At 39.5% G+C, this 22,414-nt stretch overlaps 2 protein-coding genes across 2 annotated transcripts in view; one reads left to right on the forward strand and one right to left on the reverse strand.

Moving 5' to 3' along the window:
- mybpc3 (myosin binding protein C3) overlaps nucleotides 1–1,493 on the forward strand; it is a 39,692-nt gene extending 38,199 nt beyond the window's left edge. The window contains 2 exon segments of the mRNA XM_032508006.1: nucleotides 2–188; nucleotides 963–1,493. Coding sequence (XP_032363897.1) covers nucleotides 2–188; nucleotides 963–991 — 216 coding nt within the window. The 3' untranslated portion in view covers nucleotides 992–1,493.
- Nucleotides 1,494–5,676: 4,183 nt separating this feature from the next.
- The window catches only part of lgr4 (leucine-rich repeat containing G protein-coupled receptor 4), a 33,900-nt gene continuing 17,162 nt past the window's right edge, over nucleotides 5,677–22,414 (reverse strand). Inside the window, exons 3-18 of the mRNA XM_032508141.1 lie at nucleotides 21,528–21,599; nucleotides 20,555–20,626; nucleotides 16,766–16,981; nucleotides 14,230–14,301; nucleotides 12,760–12,828; nucleotides 11,996–12,067; nucleotides 11,727–11,798; nucleotides 11,482–11,550; nucleotides 11,320–11,391; nucleotides 10,763–10,828; nucleotides 10,527–10,598; nucleotides 10,364–10,435; nucleotides 10,162–10,287; nucleotides 8,733–8,830; nucleotides 8,155–8,208; nucleotides 5,677–8,023 (exon numbers count right to left, since the gene is read on the reverse strand). Of these exons, the coding sequence (XP_032364032.1) occupies nucleotides 6,615–8,023; nucleotides 8,155–8,208; nucleotides 8,733–8,830; nucleotides 10,162–10,287; nucleotides 10,364–10,435; nucleotides 10,527–10,598; nucleotides 10,763–10,828; nucleotides 11,320–11,391; nucleotides 11,482–11,550; nucleotides 11,727–11,798; nucleotides 11,996–12,067; nucleotides 12,760–12,828; nucleotides 14,230–14,301; nucleotides 16,766–16,981; nucleotides 20,555–20,626; nucleotides 21,528–21,599 (2,683 nt within the window). The 3' untranslated portion in view covers nucleotides 5,677–6,614. The remainder of the gene's footprint in view (nucleotides 8,024–8,154; nucleotides 8,209–8,732; nucleotides 8,831–10,161; nucleotides 10,288–10,363; nucleotides 10,436–10,526; nucleotides 10,599–10,762; nucleotides 10,829–11,319; nucleotides 11,392–11,481; nucleotides 11,551–11,726; nucleotides 11,799–11,995; nucleotides 12,068–12,759; nucleotides 12,829–14,229; nucleotides 14,302–16,765; nucleotides 16,982–20,554; nucleotides 20,627–21,527; nucleotides 21,600–22,414) is intronic.

A 22,414-nucleotide genomic window follows, 5' to 3' on the forward strand; every position in this document is an offset into this window, starting at 1 on the left:
GCCCAAAGTGACCTGGTACAAAAACAAGATGGACATCTCACATGAAGCCAAGTACCGGATGCTCAGTAAACAAGGTGTTCTGACGCTGGAGATCCGTAAGCCCTGTATGTTCGACGGCGGAGTGTATATGTGCAAAGCAGTCAATGACAGTGGAGAGGACATAGTGGAGTGTAAACTGGAGGTCCGCCGTAAGTATCCTGCTGGGTGGTACAGAGACAGAAACACATGTGTCTTCTTTTTCATGACCCACTTAGACCCATCCTTTCCTCCTCTGGCATTTTCCCCTACTTTTTTTTATTTTTTTAATAATACATGTTTTATCATGAAAGTCCACATAAAGAAAAACATCTTAGTATAAATGTGAGATTATTGTAAGAATTTGTAATAATTTTCAATTATTTTGGCTGACAACTTTATTGTTTTCCTTCACTTTCACAGCTCTGATAGCGTTGTTTTCCTTGAAAATGCTCTAAAAACCCACTGTACACTACGTGATTAGCACCAACAGCAGACAGACGTTAGCGACTAGCTAGCGGACATAGTGGGGCTAAAAGATGTTTGCTGGACATGTAAATAGGTTTGAAAATAATTTTGTCATCTCAACTTAGGGGGTGATTTATAGGTATTTTTGGGCTTTCTTTCCACTTTTAATTGACAGGACAGATAGGTGAGAAAAGGGAAGGGAGAGAGAGAGGGGGACGACATGCAAGAAATCGTCACAGGTTGGACTCCAACCCCGGACCTCTGCGTCGAGGCATAAACTTCTATGTAGATATACACCTGCTCTACCAACTGAGCCAACACGGCCATATACAATTTAATTATTTTTTATACAAAAAGAATCCATAGTGATACACAGTTGAAAAATATGTATTTGCATTTGAAAATCGTGCTACAAATGTAACTTTGTGCAATTGACTTATCAAGGCCTCTAAATCTTGACTTGTGTTGCTGGCTTGCAGCTCAAGTTGCAAAAGAAGAGAAGAAGTGAGGAGGTTGGAGCTGATGGCTGAAGAGGAGATCGATTTGTCTTCTGCATGTTGACTGTTTTTTGTCATGAGAAACTCTTTGCCTGCCTCCCAAACTGTTTAACCCAAATCCTTTTTTGTGTTTGCACCACTTTCATCTTCTGGAATCATCTTGCATTTTCGTCACTGTTGTGTTAGTATCACGTGTAGCACTGGATTACTGAATTCTACTCTCATGTAGAAGAGATTAATGGATAATTGTGTCTAGTAAATATGCATAATAGTCAAAGAAGGTAGCAATGTTATCTTGTTTCTCATTTATGTCAGCTGATCTAAAGAAATGGATTGTAGTGTTTGGATTTGTTTGTGTGCTTACAAAGGTCAATATATATGCTTCAAAAACACAAGTGAGTGATTTCATTCTGTCATATTATCATGTAGTGCATTACAGTGTAGTCAGTAGTGGTGCACAAGTGGACACCAGTAAAATTGCCCTCATGATAGCTTTATCAGCAGTGGCATTCAGGAAATGAATGAGAGCATGCCAATGATACTCAGAGATCCAGAGGAATGGACAAGAGTTGTTGAGGGCTTAGTTTTATTGTAACAAAGCCTCGCTAAAGCCAGAGGTGTGAGGCATGTGCCTAATGTGCACGCCACAGACGGATGTGTGTAAAGGGCTAGAATAACTATGATGTCCTTCTACCACTGGGGACATGTGAGAGTGAAGAGGAACACATGGTGGTGTTCTTTGAGCGGGAGCTGCTGTAACATCACTCCTCAGTTATTCCTTTGATGCCTTCAATGTAAATATTTCCTGTGTCCTCTCAACGTACAGCTGCAACAGATCCAGTGAGCCTTTGTACATGTCACCGGGCCAGTATTAACATACATGACGAATGCCTTACAGCGCCTCCACTTTTGCCAGGTGTTTTGACACAGGGATTCACCCAAATCCATAAATTACAAGTGAAAAGGCGACATGGTTCAAAGCTAAACAGGACTTCTCAAATGGCACGTCTGTTTCTTTATACAACCCCATAGGTTGTATCTCACTCATCACCAAGTTACAGCTCACTACACGAGTAAAGGGAGCCAGCAGTGGTGGACAACATGACTGGAGTTGAAAGGAAACTCCATCAAACAGCACAAAGGGTCTTCAACAGGCTTGGAAAGGTCCCATTTAGACAAAACAGTAGGGCTTTGCAGCTGAAACTATTTTAACAAGAACAAGTCTACAGCTAGCAGCTTTGTGGGGCACAGCAGTGCGTTAAGCTAAATGCTAACATTAGCAGTGGTGGAAGAAGTAGTAGAAAAGTAGCAACACCAGTGTAGAATACTCTGTCACAAGTTAAAGTCTAAAGGCAGTCAAAATGTTACTTAAGGGAAAAAAAGTATTACCTTCATCATACACTTAAAGTACAAAACTAAAAGTACTTTTTATGCATTAATGTACACACTTTAATATTGCAGCTGGCATAGGTTTGGCGAATAAATGCATTATTTATTAATTCAAATTTTGTATTAATAATCAGAGCCTGCAAAATAACTACAACAGTCATATAAATTCTTGTGGAGTAAAAGGGAAGAAGCAGACTGCAGATTAGCATGAAATGTAAATACTTAAGTAGCTCAATATTGTACTTGGATAAATTAACTGAATAACATTCCACTAAGGAATGTCAGTATGCCAACATGCTCACAACGACAACGCTAACACGATGATGTTTAATAGGAACTTATATGTTCACCATCTTATTTCTTCGTTTAAGCATGGGACCATGAACGTCTATACAAAATGTCATGGCAGTCTGTCCAAAAGTTGTTATTTTATATCATATTATATTATATTTCAGTCTAGACCAAAGTGCTGGACTGCCTAGCTGCTAAAAACTGATTTTTGGGAGATGGTTCTGAGCAGACACATTATCTTTACCGTCAACTATGTTTACTTAATTTCTCTTTAGTGATCAGACTATTTGACGGTACTTAGTTTGGAGTATGTATCAAAGGTTTGGTAAGTAGAACGATAAGTCCTCACTGAGTTCAAAGTTTATCCAACCACTGTAGTAAATTCTTCTTTGATTGGTCATACTGACATTCAGAGACAATAGGGAACTCTGCTGGGAGAAAAAAATATGCCAATATTTTCATTTCCAGGCAAGTTGACCTTTCTATGCCATACTGCAATAAACAATTTTTCTGTATTATCTCTAATCTCAGGGATCATCTGTGCAGCGACTTAAAAGTGGCAGAGCTGCTTTAGCCAGATAGATGTAATATGACAAATTTTAAACAAAATAAAAATACAATACTTTCACAAATATGATAACATATTTGATAAAGATTATGGTCACTGCAGTGTTTTAATTTTAACACCAATGTAAATAAAAATGGTTGTGTTCTTCCAATTTTATTCATTCACAATTTATAGAATTTTTGTTATCTACTTGAACAAAATAAAACAACGTTGGGAGATCGCACATGAAAAACTACAAACAAGATTTTTAATTTGAACTGAAATTAAGTGAGATTCTTTTTATAATCTGTATTATTCTGCAAGTCTGTATCTATAAAAAGATAAAACAAGTAATTTCATAGTTTATAGTTAGGTTTAAAAAAAATAATCACAGTATACAGTACAAAGATTCCTCCCACAATTTGCACCTATCTAAAATGATGTTGAACAACCACGTGTCAAAAGCTAAGAATGCAAACAAAAAGAATCACGACAGATGAAAACAGACTTTTCTTTTACAAAGCACTGCTGGTAGCCACTGCAGTCGAGGAGGTAGCTTCCTTAGTTAGCATCCCATTCTTGATTACTAGTTTTCTAATCAAATAATTTACATACACATACAAAAAACAAAACAATAACCAACCTACTAAAATATTTGTACATTTTCACCAGATGGTACATCTCAAACAATCAACGGACATTTTGGTTGGTGTAAGAATTTACATACCCGGTCGAGACAAATGACTCCATGGAAAACAGAAATAAAAATTCAGAGATTCAAATGAAATGGTGCATTAGAAGGACACAAGAAAGTGTTGTTGGTGGGAGAAAACGTCTCCCTACATTGCCTAAATTCCTGAGCACTCACATGACATACACTTGTGGATACAGGCTCTGAGGGTGTATCCACCTATAATGTGTACAGTCATGCTCCAAAACACCAAACATCAATCTCTCGTCACACGCAGTCTCAGGTCAGCTCTCAGGGTAGAAATACATCTACAAAAAAAATACATCTATATAAATTGCTCTTTTGGTGACCTGTACAATAATAACAGACTTAAATGAACATACAGTAAGAGTGTACAATGCAACTGTATTGGAAAGACACTGGAGGCAGTGAATTAGTTTAAATATAGGCCTTATTTTCATACTTTTATACCATTGTGCCCATTTATTGGGGTCAAACTGTTGCTAATTATTGCACTGTAGAGCAGAAAAGTAATGCCACAATGCAGATACTTCTTTAAATATCTGTGATTGAATAATAATTACCCATATTTCAAATATAATGCTCCATGTTACACTTTTTAGCACTGCATACTTCTTGTTGACTCATTTGGCTGCCATTCTTGAGCTGTGTTTGGTGTTTTTTGCCCCCAACATCTCCTTCCAGGCAGCGCGGCATTGGTTATCTTTAGGGTTAAGGTTAGCTGCCAGGAAGGCGACGTTGGAGGCGTGTTCACATCAGGTTGAAAGAAGTGTAAGAGTGGGATTACATTCATGTGTTTAACTTGGACGGTATTCATGGGTTTAATTTGTCACTCACAAGCCAAATTATGCTTAATGATACTTAATGATGATTTTAAATCAAGCAGAAATGTACATCAGCTTTCTCTTTCCTCTTTCCTCTTATCATAAGTTCAACTTGTATGAATACAGTTTCGTTTTTGGGATTTCCTGTTTGTTGCTTGTTGTTCATCAAACCTCTACAATTTGTGGAGCAAAATGAAACCAAAGTTTAATTTTTTCTTTAGTGCCATTTTTGGAAATGTGCTTTTGTGCAAAGATTTACATTTTAAAAGTGATACCACTCTCATTTATGTATGCTAAATATGAAGCTAAAACCAGCAGCAGGTTAACTTACCTTAGCATTAAGTCTGAAGACAGGGGAAAACAGCTAGCCCTACTCTGTCCAAAGGTTGCATACCCGAGCATTTAAAGCTCATTAGTTTATACATTATATCTCGCTTGTATCAATCCTTTAGTTTTTGAAAAAATTAAACAGGCCAGCTGTTTCCCTATGCTAAACTAAGCTATCCAGCTGCTGGCTATAGCCTAAACATTAGCAGATTACGGATATGTGATGAGTTGTATTAACCTTCTCACCCAACTGTCAGCAAGACAGCAAATAAGCGTATTTCCCAAAATGTAAAATTGTTCCTTTGTTCAATGTTGGGCAGATTTTATTTACAGGAAACAGTCTACGCTTTATTAAACACACTGTATTCAACAGTCAACACTTATTAATTGTTCTGTCAGACAAAAATCTAAACATCAGATAAAAGCAGGTCTTATTAAATGATTTAAGTGTTACGGTACTGAAAAGGCAATGTTTGTTGGGTTTGATTTGTCTCATTGCCCAACAACAAATAGAAAGTGCAGCTCTGCAGTCCAGAAAAAGGTTTTATACAAATCAGACAGCATGAGAGCAAACAAGACAGAAAATAAGGCCCAGATTTAAAAAGTATAACTGGAATTATCTTTGAGGCTAATGACAATAATGACCCAAAGCTGTATTATGTGTGTACTATTTTTGGTGAAGAATTGAACAAGGAGAAGTCCTGTAGTTTTGGTGAATGCTTGGGGTATATTGTATATTCATCATTCAAAGGCCACCTGAAATTGTCTCCACCGTCCTGCTGCTCAAACAATAAATAACATCTTTCACCACCACCAAGCACAGCTGTTGCTATAACAGTGATATCTGCTACGTTTATCACATTCTCAGTCTTAGTAACTTAAAGCAAAGACGTGTTTATTATAGACTGGCGTTTACTTATACTATTCTCACACTGATTACGATCACAGGCAGGCATGGCAAAAGTTATTGCTGACATTACAGTTTCCCGCTCTGGTAGGTGAAGACCACCTGAAAAGTTACATTCACACAGAAACATCTAAAATGATTATTACATTTGCTACATTTATGTAAAAACAAAACAAAAAATCAAAGTATAACATCAACAGTTGCTGTGGAGAAGCTTTGAAAACAGACAAGATGTGTAACCATTAAAATTGAAAAAAGCTTATAAGTACAGCTAAAACAGAGAAATCACAAAACCTTTGACACAAACATTGAGGCTCGCAACATCAGGAAAGCAAGAGGCAGGCACTGGTGGCAAGATTTTCCTTTGCGAGATGCTTTGTCGACTAGTTTGTAACATGATGTGCTCAGTTCAGCTCACGTGGTCTCTAAGTTCATAAAGCATACCAAGTTCCCTTTAAATGATTGGTTGCATCTCTGTTTACACAGTAATTACAAACATAAGTGCTTGCTGAATAGTCTTTTAGTTGGCACATTTTGTTATTCGATATAAAAAAAAAAATTATATATTCTTGTAGGATCTAAATTCACATGACAGAGAGATCTGTGCCCACAGACGTACTGGAGCTCTGAAGCGTCCTTAGTCCTTGACTCGAGGTATGTTGTACGAGTAGTGTACCAGAGGAAGGCCTCTGCTCTGACAGAAGCAGGCTCTGCCGCAGGCCTGAACCTGGTCTGAACTGTCTGACACAAATGAGTCCCCCTCGTCTGCGTACTCAGACTGAGCAGAGGGTGTGCCGCTGTCTGCCCAAAACCTCTCAGCGCGCTGGCACACTGCAGCTCCCGCCAGGAGGGTGGGACAGCTGTGAGACTTCACCAAGTGTCTACAGACCGTGGAGGACGAGGGAGAAGAGCATGTTCTGGCATGCAGCGCAGCCTCGCACTGATCACATATAACCGTCTCTCCACAAAGCTGTGAGTACACCCCACAGTCAAAGCCCAGGTGGGTGGAGGAACCGTCGTCTGTGAGCTCAGACCCTCCGCCACCATCATCTCCGTGACTTTCAGCGCCAGCCTTCACCTCCCTGGTCATTCCTCTGCGGCCGCGTAGTCTCAGCCAGTCCTCCCTGAACGCCGGGCTGAAGAACACATACAGAACTGGGTTCAGGCATGCAGGCAGTGGGAAGAAAATGAGGATGACGGACTTGGTGATCTCTGGGCCGCCGGCTGTAGAGCCAGTCAAGAGAGGGGTGAAGGAGAAAGCTGCCACGGGGCAGAAGAAGATGCAGTTGGTGAAGATGAGCCAGGCAACGTGTCGCAGGGCGCCTGTCTGTTCTGGATCGGCCAGCTCCACCCTGCCCAGGTGGCAGTACAGCTGGGTGTACACAGCTGCAGTGAACAGGTAAGCCAACGCGTTGAGCAGCACTAGAACAACTGTAACACTCAGAGCTGGACCCTCTCCGCCAGCGGAGGGCAGGCAGAGAGGAGAGGCGGACTGGTCACTGGAGGTCAGGAGAGGCAGACAGGCTCCAGCAGCAGCCAGCAGCCCCAGTAGTCCTGCAACAAGGCTGAAACGTCGATCTCCTCTCCAACATCCGCGATGGCTGCCGCCGTTCCTTCTGGGTGACATCAACACCTTGCCAAGAATTGTCCGCACGGCCACGCTGCGCTCCACAGCTGCCAGCGAGAGTAACAAGACTGCCCACTCAGATGAGAAGATAGCCAGAGTTCCTGTGACCTGACAGCCAGGCCCCATCTCCCACCACACACCAAACTCGGCAAACGAGCCCCAGGTGGCAACGTCGAGCACGATCAGCACGCCGACATACAGGCCTGTGAGCAGGTTGGCCAGGGCCAGCAGCCCCATCAGCAGCCGGGCTGGGGAGAGAGACGGAGTGAGGGAGTGGGAATGGCTCGCGGCTCGGTGTGTTGGGGAGAAGGTGGCCACAAGCACCAGGCTGTTAAAGACCAGCGACACCAGGCAAATAAACCAGACTGTCAGACGAATCATCCAGTTACCCAGCAAGTGCTCACAAGGCTTGAAGGCTCCTGAAGACAGAAACAATGTGGTTGCACAAAAGTTAATAGTTCATTTGGCTTAATTTTCATTTTTAATTTATTTCAAACCTCATTAACACAAACCCATAACGAAAGACATTAAAAAGCGGTTTGATGCTTACCTGGTGAAGGAGAGCAATGCATGATCATTGAGATTCTTTCCACATCCTCCTCGCCTAAAATAAAAAATGTCATGTAAGAGATGCAAATGTGAAAAAAACAATCTGGTTTCAAGATAGCAGCCTGGCCAAAAAAAGGAGTCAGGTGTTTACATCAAGAAGTATGTTAACAAGTACATTTGTGTGACTTTCTAAATTCTTGTTTCTGCTATACAACAATCTACAATAGTTATTTAATTATTACACCTTCCATAACCTGAAATTCATGTTCTGTATACAGTCACTACTTTTAAAAAAACTAATTACAGACGTACATATCTGAAGCAGGTAAATACCAGAGTGGCTAAAAGAAAAAGGCAAAAAGTATAACGTATAGACGTATAACAAAAATGTTATACGTCTAACATTTACATCCGATAACTGGTGGAGAATGAACACTCAAAGTATGCCTTCATGTATCTGAAGGCTCATGTGAAACATTCTAATATTTTTAGCTGCTTTTATGTAAATAAACTCCCCCCAAAAGTTTAGCTAACATGTCAACTGTGTCAAAGAAAAGGCTCTGACTGCAGCATTCCCACCTGTAGATTTCTTCACGTCATATTCCTCGGAAGAACGTGTCATTGAGTCACATCCAACAAATGCACAGCACTGGTAGGCATAAGGGAGAGAGATGGACCTACAAACAAACATTGGTCATTTAAAAAGGCTGTGAGCATCTTGCTGAGGTCCAGTGTTGATAATACAGATGGTGCTGGAAAAGCACAAATAACGTGTTTATCTGCAAATAGTTGGCTTGTGATTTTTTTCAAAAATAACATTTGGATGTTTCCATAGCGTGTCTAAACTTCAGCTGGCTTTCTCATTAAACGTAGGAGAAGAGGTGCTGTTTGTTTTGGGGTTTTTTCTGTCAGTCTGCCATAAACATATAATCACAACAGACAGAAAAACAGCTAGAATAGAATATTATAATCTTCTTTTAGACCTTTCGTTCACTACAGGATTAGTCCAAATGATATTGTTTACAAAGTTAGCATTGGTGAGTGCTTCCAGTCCATCTGCTGTACTGATTAACAACAACTCAACCGCTTGATTCAAGTTTGTGCAGCACAGCATCTACGCTGTGTTTTCTACATCACCATTTTGGAGTCACAGTGCCTGCCATATTTGTAATACAGCCAATTTGTTTTAGATGCAGAACACTGCACACTCGCATCATGAGAAAAGTATTTCCGCGTGAAAAAAGTTAGAAGAAGAAATACTTTACATGGGGAAACTGATATTTATGCGTACATACATTACAAGACATGTCAGGCAATTTAAGAAGTGTAACGATAAGATACAAAGAATACATATAAAAATCTGTATATTTATAAAACACAGAGATGTGTTCCCTTTCTCACAACCCATGGAAAACAAAAAGGTATGGAAACTGAACACTGACTGAACTTATCAGTAGCGGTACCTTCTTCAGAAAATCCTGACTTCCTCAACGCCACAGAGGCCTGGTGTTGCTATGCAGAGCCTCACCAGTATAGCTCAATTTTGACGGCCAGAAATCAGTCTGAAAAAATTGGCCAACTGTGTGCATGCCATGGGCTACATCCTGCAATGATGTGATATTTCCTTTAAAAACTAAGATTTCAGGGATTTATTCCAATCTTGAAGCTAACCCTTGTACATTTTCCAGTTTATAACATCATTGAAATGTCTCTTTTGCTGATTATTTAGAATAGAATGCCTTTATTGTCATTATACACAAGTTTGTTATTTCAATGTAGCTTGATTTTCCTTTTACCATTCAACAAATCACAATCTTTTGAAATATTTTTGGGGACATTTTGTGCCTGTATTAGAGCGTGACAGTAGAGAGCAGACAGAAAACGAGGAGAGAGAAAGGTTGGGGATCACACGCAATAAAAAGGTTCTCAGTAATCGAATGGGGGACGTTGCAACTACATAGTCAGAACCAAACATGCAACACGACAGATAACAGAAGTTCTTCCTCACCTGAGCTTGGGCAGGTTTTTCGCAGTCAGCACATTTTTCATCTGCGGGTTCCCTGAGAGTTTCAACTGACTGAGCGCGCTCAGTCCAGTTGTTGGAATCACAGTGAGAGAGTTCATACTCAAATCTCTGCAAAAAATGAAAAGATTATTCTATCTACATATTATATGGAAGGTGGCAAAATAACACTATACATCATACTCACAGGTTGGTGAGCGCAGTGAGGGAGAGGAAAGCATCTCTGTGGATAACTCGGATTGCATTTCTACTCAGGTCTCTGTAAAATCACAGCCATAAAACGTTTGTTTTTACAGCATCCAGGTTGTGTTACTATTTATATTACGGAGGGTGTGACTGAGTAGACTTACAGTAAACGGAGAGCAGAGAGACCTTGGAAAGTGCCCCTGTCAACTTGTTGAATTTGGTTGTGCTGAAAACTTCTGTAGATTGAAAACAAGATTTTAACAAATTATAAACAAGCAAATGATTACCTTTATTACCTTAGTTGTTCAGTTTTACAATATAGGTTTATGACAGAATCTGTCTTTTAACCATCCTGGTCTGAAATAATTTGTGCACTGACTGCTACATGTTCAACACTCACATCTCCTGCAGCCGGACGCAGCCCTGGAGGGATGGTAGCTCCTTGATCTCATTGTAGGACAGGTCTCTGATTGATGAAAACAAACCACTTCAACAATTAGATAACAGGGACAATTTACAATGAACGTCCCACTCTGTAAGATATAGGTGGTCTCTGAAACTTTCTGTAACAGTGTTAAAAACACAGTATACCCATCAAGCTTTTTTGGGACAATTTCCCGGTAATTATTTGTAGTGTGATTGGTGTGGTGCGTGCGTGCGTGCGTGCGTGTGTGTGTGTGTGTGTGTGTGTGTGTGTGTGTGTCTGTGTGTCTGTGTGTGTATATATACATTATAAGATATTTTTGGGGCATTTTAAGCCTTTATTTTTAAAGGAAAGCTGAAGACATGAGAGAGAAAGAATGACATGCAGCAAAGTTTTGCAGTTTGGAGTCGAACCTGCAGCTGCTACGTTGAGGAGTTAAGCTCTATATGCTCTACCAGGTGAGCTACCCAGGTGCCCGTAGTAAATATATTTTAAACACTGCTGCAGGTGACAGGGAAAAAAAAGTCTCTTACAGCGTCCGAAGCAACTTGAGGTCTTCACAAAGATTGGCGGGGATGGACGATATTTTGGTACCCGACAGGGTTCTGGAAAAAAAAAAAAATGAAAAAACCTAATCCGTCACTCCTGAAATACACAAATGCACAAGCAGGAACAGATGGTGAAAGTTCACTCACAGACTCTCAAGGCTGTTAGTCCATGTAAGGATGGGGAAGTCCTGCATCATGCTGGCCCCACGCAGCATCCTGAAATACACACAAAAAAAACAAATGGTAAAATCACAAAGTCAGGAACATCAAAGCACGAGTCAGAATGACTGATGCAAGATACAAGGACCCTTTAATAGAGTTTAGGAATAAGGGTTCAAACAAAACTTGTTAACACTAATTTGTCATGAGTCATGCCTGACAGTGTGACTTACAGGGAGTGCAGGTCAGACAGATTCTGAAAAGCCGAAGCACCCACTGAGGACAGAGGGTTGTCATAAAGATGTCTGGGACGGCAAAAAGAGCACAGGGGGACAGTTCAAATCAAAATCATTTACTATGCGAGAATGGCACCATCTTCTGGACATTCATCTACAGAATACAGTATGTGTGCTTATCAGATTGCATTGCTGTACACTGTGCATAGTAGCATTTGTACAAATGTGAGTTATTAGTGTGCTAGTGTCAGTGAGTTTGACCTTACATGGTTCGCAGCAGGGGGTTGTTATGGAAGGCCCCTTCAGGTATGGAAGCAATGTCGTTGCTGTGAAACCCGCTGTGGGAAGAACACCACGGAGACAGCATGAAGAAACTTTGCTCAATATGAAACCATTACATAATAAGTTAAGTTGACGTGTGCAAAATAAAAACTATAAAAGTAATAATGCAAAAGGCAAACTGTACACAGTTAAACCAACCAAGCACAAATTGGAGGTGTCAATTACCTTCCAATCTCTGCTACAGAAATTGAGTTCTGTCAATTTATTTAAATAATATTTTCATTAAATAATGAATGTGCTCCTCAAGAACAACAGGAAGTAGGAATTGTGCTTTTTTCAGCCTTCAAAATAAAAACACAAATCACCCAACACCCAATAGATGAGAGCTTAAATAAGTAATGATTAAATAATATTATAATAAATATATTATTTTTTTTTTTACTCCCAATATATCTCTATGTAAATAGGATGTTTTTAACCACATAAGATGTGTAATTTTAACAATTCTCTGAGAGTCACGAAAAATGAGGGCAGGTTTCAACTGTTTTGCTACTTTGTATTTGTGCTCTAGTTTTCCTCGTATTTATTTCAAAGCTACTTTTTTAGACATTTGTCTTTTTTTTAATCACATAAAAACTGAGAAGACATTAAAGATCCCCTTCACGTTCTGATGAGTTAACCGGTCCCTGACTTTATTGTTAGTACAAAATGTTTCCCTCACAGAAAAGAAACAGGATGATATACTTACAGTTCCTTGAGTTTGGGCAGGGCCTCTATTGCTTTGGGAAAAACCATCAGGTTGTTGAAGTTAAGATCTCTAGGATGAGACACACACACACACAGAGATGCAGGAAGTCAGCCCTGTTTTCTTGCATTTTGACATAACACATCCATCCCTCTAATGCCAACTAATTAATGGTACATTCAAACAAAAACGTCTACAGTTGACATTGCTAATAAGAGTGTTCTGGTCATCTGGTTCCCTCTGTGACTGTTATCAGCACCAAGTCATGCACTAATTATTAATAACTAGAAGTAGGGTTATATGCAATATGCAATGAAATACTGAACAGTGCAAATACTCACCGTAAATACATAATCTTAATAAGTGATCACTGGTCCATTGTTTAATTGCAATCTGAGCCTACTGTAAAAAACATCCCATTGCACTGTTAACATATTATGTTGCGAGCAACTGGACCATTGAGCTAATGCTGCAGTTTTACACACTTAAAAAAAAAAAAAAAAAAAAAAAAAAGCAATACTAGAAGGTAATCTAGTACCTAGAAAAAAACAGCAAATCCTGACATTCGAGAAACTGGAAGAGGCAAAATACTTAATAAATGACAAATCATCATCTAGTACTTAAAATGTTATTTAATTTTCTTTCGATCAACCAACAAATTAATGGTTATTGTTTTAGCCCAACATGCAGCAACACAAGCAAATAAAGAGCAGACCAACAATTGTAATGATACGGTATCCACACAAATAACATATGACTAAATAGGTTTTAACCAGATTTGTTCTAAAGAAACAGGGTGCACGTCTCTAAACGGTTGCTGTTGCTGTAAAACTGCATTTGAACTCCAGTATTTCATTCACGCACAAATGTACAGTCTGCCCCAAACTGTCACAGCAGCTCAACCCCCTCTCTCCACAGATATTATAGAAAAAACAACAGAACACTATAGGCAATAAAACACCATTGGAAGACTGCAACTCAAATTTTATTATAGGCCTACTGTGCGGTGTTATTATGTAGGAACATGTAAACACTGGATCAGCAGATACTTTACTTTGAATGAAAGAGATTGTGATTTAGACCAACAAAAAAAACAAAGTATGAGGGCATGCCGACTAGTCTCCTGTAAAGGTCTGCGTGTTGTATTTGCTGTAAGCCATTAGGTAAGGCTGCCACTAAAAGATTTTTCATAGCTGTGTGGCAGGAGGAAGTGAACAGTGGGAGGGCAGATTTGATAAGCATCATGTACTTTGCTCTATTTATCCTAGAGCAATTAAAGGAGGAAGTGGACACAATGATGTCTAGAGGACCGGAGCAGAGGTGGGTGGGGGGGGTCGGGGGGCTGTTAAAACATGCACACGCACACACCAAAACACAACAACACACAACACCAACACACACACACACACACACACACACACACACACACACACACACACACACTCAGTATGACTATAACTGCTGTGCACTTACAGTGTCTCCAGGTTCAGTAGTCCAGCATAACAGTTGTCCCCAATCTCCTTAATTCTGTTGTTATGAAGATGTCTGGAAAAGCAAAAGCAGTTTTTACCTATCTGTGAGATTTTTTTTTATACCATGACAGATTTCAAATAATATTCCACATTCATCACAGTTTTTATTCCAGTTATTGTTTTGCATCTTTTGTAAGACGTTCCACAAATCATCTCTGAACGCCAGGGTGTGATTTGTGAATCAGGTGTCTGTACGGTTTGTGTTTATGCAATAGGCTTTCCATTCCTAATAGATTCAAGGTCTTTTCTTCCTGTTTATCCTGACGTGTTTATACTAACCCTGCAGCAATACCACTCAACGTAAGTCTATGTGTGTGTGTGTTTGTGTGAATGTATAACAGTTTGGAACAATCCCTCAGATTCGTAATCATCACATATTTGAGAGTTCCTCTGACAGAAGGTTTTAGCATTTCCCTCCCAACATTCAAATTCAAATCCCAATGGCACATTTCACTGCAAAAAGGGCATGAAAAAAACACAGCAGGGTGTGAGTAGCAACCCATTTTGTTAACTTATTAACTATAAGCTGTGGAAAAAAAATACTACAGTATGTTTATGTTTCAAAACTAATTTGCAGTCGCTCAGAGGATACATTCAGAGCTAGAGTAGGAAACAAGGAAAGGTACTTTGCATTGATTGGTGGTGACAGAATAATGCGTATAATGCATGAAAAACTAAAAAGGAATTGCACTTTTTTTTAATTTAGAGGAGAGCACTAGGTACAGCCATATTTTACTAACTGGATAGTAATATACATGGTCAGGTAGTTAATAGATTTTCAAGTTAGTTAATTGGAAAAATTCCCCAAAAATGTAAAAACGTTAACTCCAAAAACTGTCCATCCACTTATTACACAGCATGGCTCAGAAACTGTTGCTGTACTTTAAACCCACTGTAGACTTTGCATGTGTTGGCTCTCTACTTGAGAAATATCCTGATCTACTTAACACCCAATGACTTCTTCAGCTACTCCCTCAGGTCATTTTAGTCAACAAAAGAATGTTCTAAGTCAGTGTGCCTGGTTAATTAAGGTTTAAAAAAAGTACACCAGCAGGTTGTTCCTGCTGAGTTATTCAGTGTATAGGTCTATGAAGATTGCATGGAAAGTTCTCCTGGCTGTCCTGGGGGAGTTCACTTAAGTGCTCTGAAACTAAATAGTGTGACTTTTCAATGATGAGTATAAACAATTTTTTAAAGAACTGAATCCAGTGACGGTTTCATGATAGGGCTAATTATTATTAGGGGTCCAAGCCCGAGGGGGCTGGGAACCGCGGTAGCAAAGCTACGCGGTTCACACAGCAGGGCTGTGGAATCCTATTGTTTTTCTAAGGATTAATCATCAGCATCATCACAGTATTTTCCATTATTCCTCCCCACGTCAAACTCTCGCTACAGCCTAAAGTGTACATGGTGACGGCGTACCATTTTCAGGACACATCAAAGACCCACTTCCACCACTAGGTGGTTCTCAGCAGAAAAAACTGCATTTGGCCCTGTAACTCCAAAACCATACATAGGATATGTATATATAGGATAGGATACCTGATATAGACCCCACCCATTTCCGCTCAAATTTTTTTCCGCAATATCGCACTAAGCACAAAAACAACTTTTTCGAACTGGTCCTAGGCCGTGCGACAGATCTGCATAAAACCTGGTATGTAGCATCTCCAGATGGCCACAACAATAACTTATTCATAGATTCTTGCTACGTTAAAGTATGCACATTTTACAACCAAACAAATTTACTCTGCCAAGCTAACCAAACATATATCATATCTCGGCCAAATTAAATGTTATCAGCAATAGACTTGAGAGCAGTGTTTAACATCTCTCTACAATGCTCTGTACCAAATCTGGCAACGATTGGCCATTAGGGACCGCTATAATCAACATTTATTTGTTTTGTTTAAAAACTCAATGCTTTTAAATAGGAAATTTGCAATTGCAATATTTCTGCCACAGTAAATGCTATCAACAGAAAACCTGTGATGATTGTTTTGCGTGCTGCACGGAGGCTCTGTACCAATTTTGGTAAAGACAGGCCATTAGGGGACGCTATAATCAACATAGTTTATCCCTTCTGAGGTCAAGCACTTCTGATTCATAACTTTGTAACTTCATAATATAACAAGTAGAAACATACTGTCTTTTAGAGCTAAAAACTAACAGTTACCCCATTATGCTGACATCTTTGTTGTCTTCCTATCCCTTACAGAAGGTTTAGCATCCAGCCTAGAAACCCAGAGTTTTTTGGGGTCATTGTGCAATTAATCTATACTGTTACATGCAGGATTGAATAGTAATTTCATCATGAAATAGCAATCAAATAAAAAGGATATTTTTTTATTTTTTGCCTGAAGAGTGCCTTGGACCTTGCGAGCACTTATATACTTCAGTAAATATTTGTAATTTAACACAACAGTGCACATTTTAATTCCAAACCACAACTAGAACAGTAGCTGAATATAACTTACAGCACAACTAGACTGGTGAGGTTTGCGAAGGCATTGTCTGGTATGTACGAGATACGGTTAAGTGCCAGCGTCAGAGCCTGAAGGTTGGCCTGGTGTCTCAGAGAACCGACGGGGACCTCCGTCAGGTTGTTGTCATCCAACCAGAGGTGACGCAGCTGCTGAAGGTCTTCAAAACTGTCGTCTGGAACTGTGGTAATGTGATTTGCATCCAGGCGACTGCAGAACAGAGAATTAAGGAAAGCATTGCTTAATTTAACGAATATAATATTGACATTGGCTCAGGCATATGGCATTGCTATAAATGTCTTACAAACAGCAAAGAAAACAACAAAGAAAAATTCACATTTATCATATTATAAAAAATTTTAAACTCAAAACTTCTAATTTTATTGTCTCGTTTCTAGGTCATCGTCATCTAACTATAAAGCGAGGACCCTGTGTGTTTGTGTGTTTGTGTGTACGCACAGTACAAGTCCTGCATTCAAATGTTTACTTCAAGTGAAAAGAGAGGCATTATGTCAGCACAATGTACTTAAATTTCTGTTTTCTGTTGAAGGTAGACTTTTCAACTTTAATTTAATGCTGGATAGGTGAATGATATTGCATCATATTTTTAATTGTGATATGTTGTGAGTAAAATCTGAATCTCCCACTTAACCAGTAACATTTTAGCAACATTTTGACCACACTTAAACTTATTCAAGGAATTAAAAGGTCATAGACTATGTTAATGCAATAACTAGCACCTAATTTTGACATGTATTGACCAGACAACTCATGTTTACTCTACCCAGTAAGCCACAACCTGTATACCTCCAAACGTAGGCAACCGAGTGTTTGCACCTAAAACAGTTCCTTGCAATGCAGAGGAGCAGAAGCTAAAAAGGTAAATCTGATAAATTAACTTGACATTTTTCTGACAAGCTGTGCGTAATAAAATGGACCAATATTTTCAAACCGGAGCCATGAGTTGGGGGATAAAAAGAAAATGTTTTTTATTCAAGCAGTATTATGAATGCACAAGTGTTCTTTTCACCATCCCCATCCTGTTTTCTCCTGCTAACCTCCCTCACTAAGTGTCTCGTCCTCCCTCAAAATTCCTCAAGTGTCTGGGCTGGAAGAAAAACAGTCTTGATTGACATTTAGCTCTCTAAGACTTTGTACAAACCAAGTCCTGGCTCTGTCAAAGCATATTACTTCAGCTACAGACCTTAAAACCCTCACTGAGAAAAGACATCTGTTAAAAAGAAAGAAGAGCAGGAGAAAAAAGAACAGGGGAAGCAAGGGGTCAAGGGGAGGGTTATAGAGGGGTGATAATAGCTGAAAGCTGGACTTTCTGTGCGTTCTCCAGCTGGGTATATTTCTCCATTAGTCCCTGAAGGTGGCAAAAATAGAGCCATGCACAATGATAATGACATTTAGTGGGCACAGAAAACCAATGCTGAAGACTGAGGGCGAGTGGAGCAGGAAATTGTGAGGGGGCGGAGTAAAGACGAGAAGAGTTCTTGGAAAACGCAACAATCCAACATAAGAAGAGAAACGTTAGCAACAGATTTGCTGAATAAGACTGACTTACATTTGCACATGGCTATTGCTGGGTTTATAGTACAACAAACACTGCAGCAGGAGTAAAGTATACATGAGTGGAACCGGCCCTTGGTGAACGGCAGTCATCTGTGTGAATTTGGTCTGTACAGTCTGGTCTGTGAAATTTGACAAACTATAAGACAATGCATCTTTGTATTTTGAGTGTGAACTTTTATTCTAAAATTGTGGCACAAATGCATGTTATTTCTGTTTTTTGTTGCAAAAAATACCTGATTTTAAAGTGTGATTTTCAAGTAAATTTGTCAGAAAGTCAGCACTTTTTTTAACAAGACTAAGAGTTTACAGCCATACTAGCAGCAATATGACACTGTACTGTGGCACAGCAGTAGTTTAAGCTTAATGCTAATGCTAGCATCCTCACAATGACAATGCTAACATGCTAAAGTTCAAGAGGTATAATGTTTACCATGTTCACAATCTTAGTTGGACATGTTATCATGCTAATTTAATGGCAATCCATCCAATAGTTGTTGAGACATTTCACTTGAAACCAAAATTGTGAACTGCATGGTGATGGCAGAGGAAAGGTCATTGGGATCCATTGTCTGGGGACCATGAATGTCTATACAAAGTTTCATTGCAATCCATTCAGTAGTTGTTTAGACAGTAGGGATGTAACGATTACCGATGTAACGGTAAACCAGGGTAAATATTGATGACAACAATTACCATTTTCATTTAAAGTATCATTATTATCACGGTGGATTACCACTGTGTGGAAACCTTGTGTTTAATCCTTCCCAGCTTCATCCGAGGCTCCTGAAGTTGCCACGCACTGCGCTCAGACAGGAGAAGGGAGCAGAACGCAGCAGCAACAGACTTTTTTCTTTATCTTTCCGTTTTCGGACTTCTTGAAATGATGTAGGTAGCCTGAACCGTAAGTTTAAATTATTCTGTAGCTTGCTAAACTGTCATGGGTTTTACTGCCTCGTTATCTTCAATAAGTGTTCTGCTACAATGAGGATAAGTTTAGCCCGCGTTACAACGTGGGGAGAGGGAGAGGGAGAGGGAGAGAGAGAGAGAGAGAGAGAGAGAGAGAGAAGAGAGAGAGAGAGAGAGTATTATCACCTTGATAATATTGCTGTTGTTGTGTTTCTTAGTGCATAGCTGATTGATGAGCAGATTGTTTAATATTACTTGTGCAGCCACGTGTTGATATTCAGGTTGTTTGCTACCAAGGTGCAATCGCCAGTAAACAGACTAGCGCTGTGGAGCCACATTCTTAGCTATTAAAGGTGTATTACATGGTTTGCTACATGTGTGCTGTAGTAGATGTGGCTTATTCTCAGTTTGTGCTACTGAGAAATGTGTTACATGTATGTTAATTATTAAAGAGAAATGTATGTAATTCTTAGTATTGTTTATTGTAATATGCTGTTGGCTCTAACATTTAGTTTTGGTAAATTATGTTCCTAGTGAGTCAGATGCTTAATAATGTGCATTATTATTTGCTTATATTTCAGACCCACATCTAACTTCACATGTAACATCAAATAAAACTTCATAGATATTTCATACTATTTCATCTTGTGTATGCCTATCAGTGCTTTCTGAACATATTGAACAAACTTTTAAAAATACCGAAAGCCGTGATAATTTTGGTCATTATAACCGTGAGGTTAAATTTTCATACCAACAACTGGCAAAAAGAATCTGACAGTAGTGATTTTAATTTCAGTGCATCTCTTCTGTAGTTCACAGTAAGAAATCAGTGGCCAGTAAGCTTAATCTAAACTCCATTGTTGCCTATATACCTATTTTTACATACATTTGTTTAGCAAATCTTCAGCCCCACAATGTTTCGATCTTTACATACATTAGATAAACTGTTCTGCAGTACTCCTGTTGCGTTTATTTTATCTTTGTGAGTAACTGTTGAAAATGTGGTTGTTAGGTTGGCACAAACACTATAATTTCCACTTTGGATGGTACGCTGTGGAAATACACTGCAGTGCTTTCTCTGACAACAGCACTGATGAATGCAGCGCATCTTCCTGTCCAGGAATTCAGGACAAAATAGCTTTCCCATAAAGAGCAACATCTAGAGAAAATAGGGGCTATTCATAAAACTTCCTAACAGGGCTGGTGTGACATTATGGCTTGAGATTGTCAGAATAGAGTGATTTCTTACAAATAAACATGAATTACTGATTTTTGTAGCAGCTAACTCAGATAACTTACAGAGACTGCAGAGAGTGAAGGTTCTTCAGGGCTGCACTGGGCACAGTCTTCAGCTGATTATTCTGGAGCATACTGAAGGCAAAATGGCAAACAATTATGATTTCAACCCACAACACATTTTCTTGCACCATTGCATCTTTGTCCTCTGTGTGTTCCTGTTGTTTATATGGATTTAAACTGGTTACAGTTTTTCCCTTTGGAAGAGACACAGGCTTCACAGAGTTATCGGAGAACTCTCTTACTGCTGTTGCCAAGCTAATGAAGAAACTTTTAACACCAATAAAGGTATACAACAATAACTTTATTTAGACTTTATTTTAAAAGTATTCGGTTTATTAAGATAATGTAAAATAATGTATGCTTACATAGTTGCAGTATTTCTCAACACTGACACAAATCTGATTTGAATGGGGTTGGTTTGAGCTGCATGTAGTCAACATACTTCAGTTTGTTTTTACTTGTGTAATTGTAAGCAACAATGTGAATAAATTACTTGATATGATAAGCATATACAATACCTCCATGTGTTTGTGTTTTCAGTCATGTAACCAAGACCTCACCTGTAAATCAACAGGACTTTGTACTCTTGGCCTGTTGCAGAATCAACAAAGCAGTGCTTTGTGTGATGCCCAACATGTTCGAGTCTGTGCAAGCACACTAGAGTGTGCTGCCCGACTTAAATTATGCAGAACTAATTTTTACACAGGGCCTGTACGCAAGTCTGTTAAGTGTTTTCACAGCCACAGATACTGTTGGGAAATGGATGGAAAAGGCATTTAGTCTATTCCAAGTGGATGTAAATGGTATGACTATGTTTAGGGTGGCAATAACTGACAGCACCACAATGTTACCCCAAACTGCAATATTTACTCTCTTCCCCAGTGTGTGGAAAACTTCACGCTGTCACAGCCATAAGAGTGTGTGTTTGTGTGTGTTGACGGTGGTGGTGGTGACAGGGAGAGTGCATGCTTACAGGACTTTGAGCAGATGCAGTCCAGACAAGGCTTCAGGGTGGATGAATGACAGGTCATTCCCCGCAAGTCGCCTGTGGTAAGAGAAAGAGTCACACTTATATTTTGGAAATTTCTAAATGTTTTAAAGCTACAGGAAATATTTCTGCATAAAAAGAACACACTGTGACAAAACCACAGAGTACATTTTATTTCTGACTAAAGCAATGCATAGTGCTTAAAGACCTTCTCCACATCCAGCACCTCAGTAGATTAGGTTCCAGCTCTGAAGCTGAACATGGGGCCTGGGGTATCAAAGACATGTGTCTGTGCCATGTCCTGTTGTCACTTTGTCTGTCACCCACAGGAGATTAGAGCTGTTCCTGGATATACCCCTCCTTAGCTCCCTTTCCAAGCCTCCCAACCATTACTATTCAGTGCTCCCTATAGAGTGAGTGAAAAACTGATTCACCCCTCTGAGGTTGATGCAAGCAGTGCAGCCTTGTAACAGTCTTTGCCTTGTAACCTTTTTCAGTGGGCAGCTTCTTCAGTCCATGCATGAATTACATGAGACTAAGGGGGAACCCTCCCTATTTGTGATGGGAATAGGAAGTGTATTGGAAATAAGGGTGTAAATAAGCATGGGACAAGCTGACTGGGACACACAGATAGTATACTATCTGGCCTGAGAGATTAGCAACAGATTTATCACTCTGCAACATGAGTCGGACCAGGCTGAATTCCCTGCAACAAGAGCTGCTGGGTGTGAGCCTGAGAATCAAGGCTGACTGTGTTTGAAGACCACATACCATTCATATAGACTCAAAACTGCTCTTTTGTTGGTTTGCCATAAATTTAACTGAATTAGACCACTGTAAGGCATTTTTTGTAGAAAAACTATGAGTTGACA

Source organism: Etheostoma spectabile, chromosome 1 (genome assembly GCF_008692095.1).
Source record: "Etheostoma spectabile isolate EspeVRDwgs_2016 chromosome 1, UIUC_Espe_1.0, whole genome shotgun sequence".
NCBI classification, from domain to species: Eukaryota; Metazoa; Chordata; class Actinopteri; order Perciformes; family Percidae; genus Etheostoma; species Etheostoma spectabile.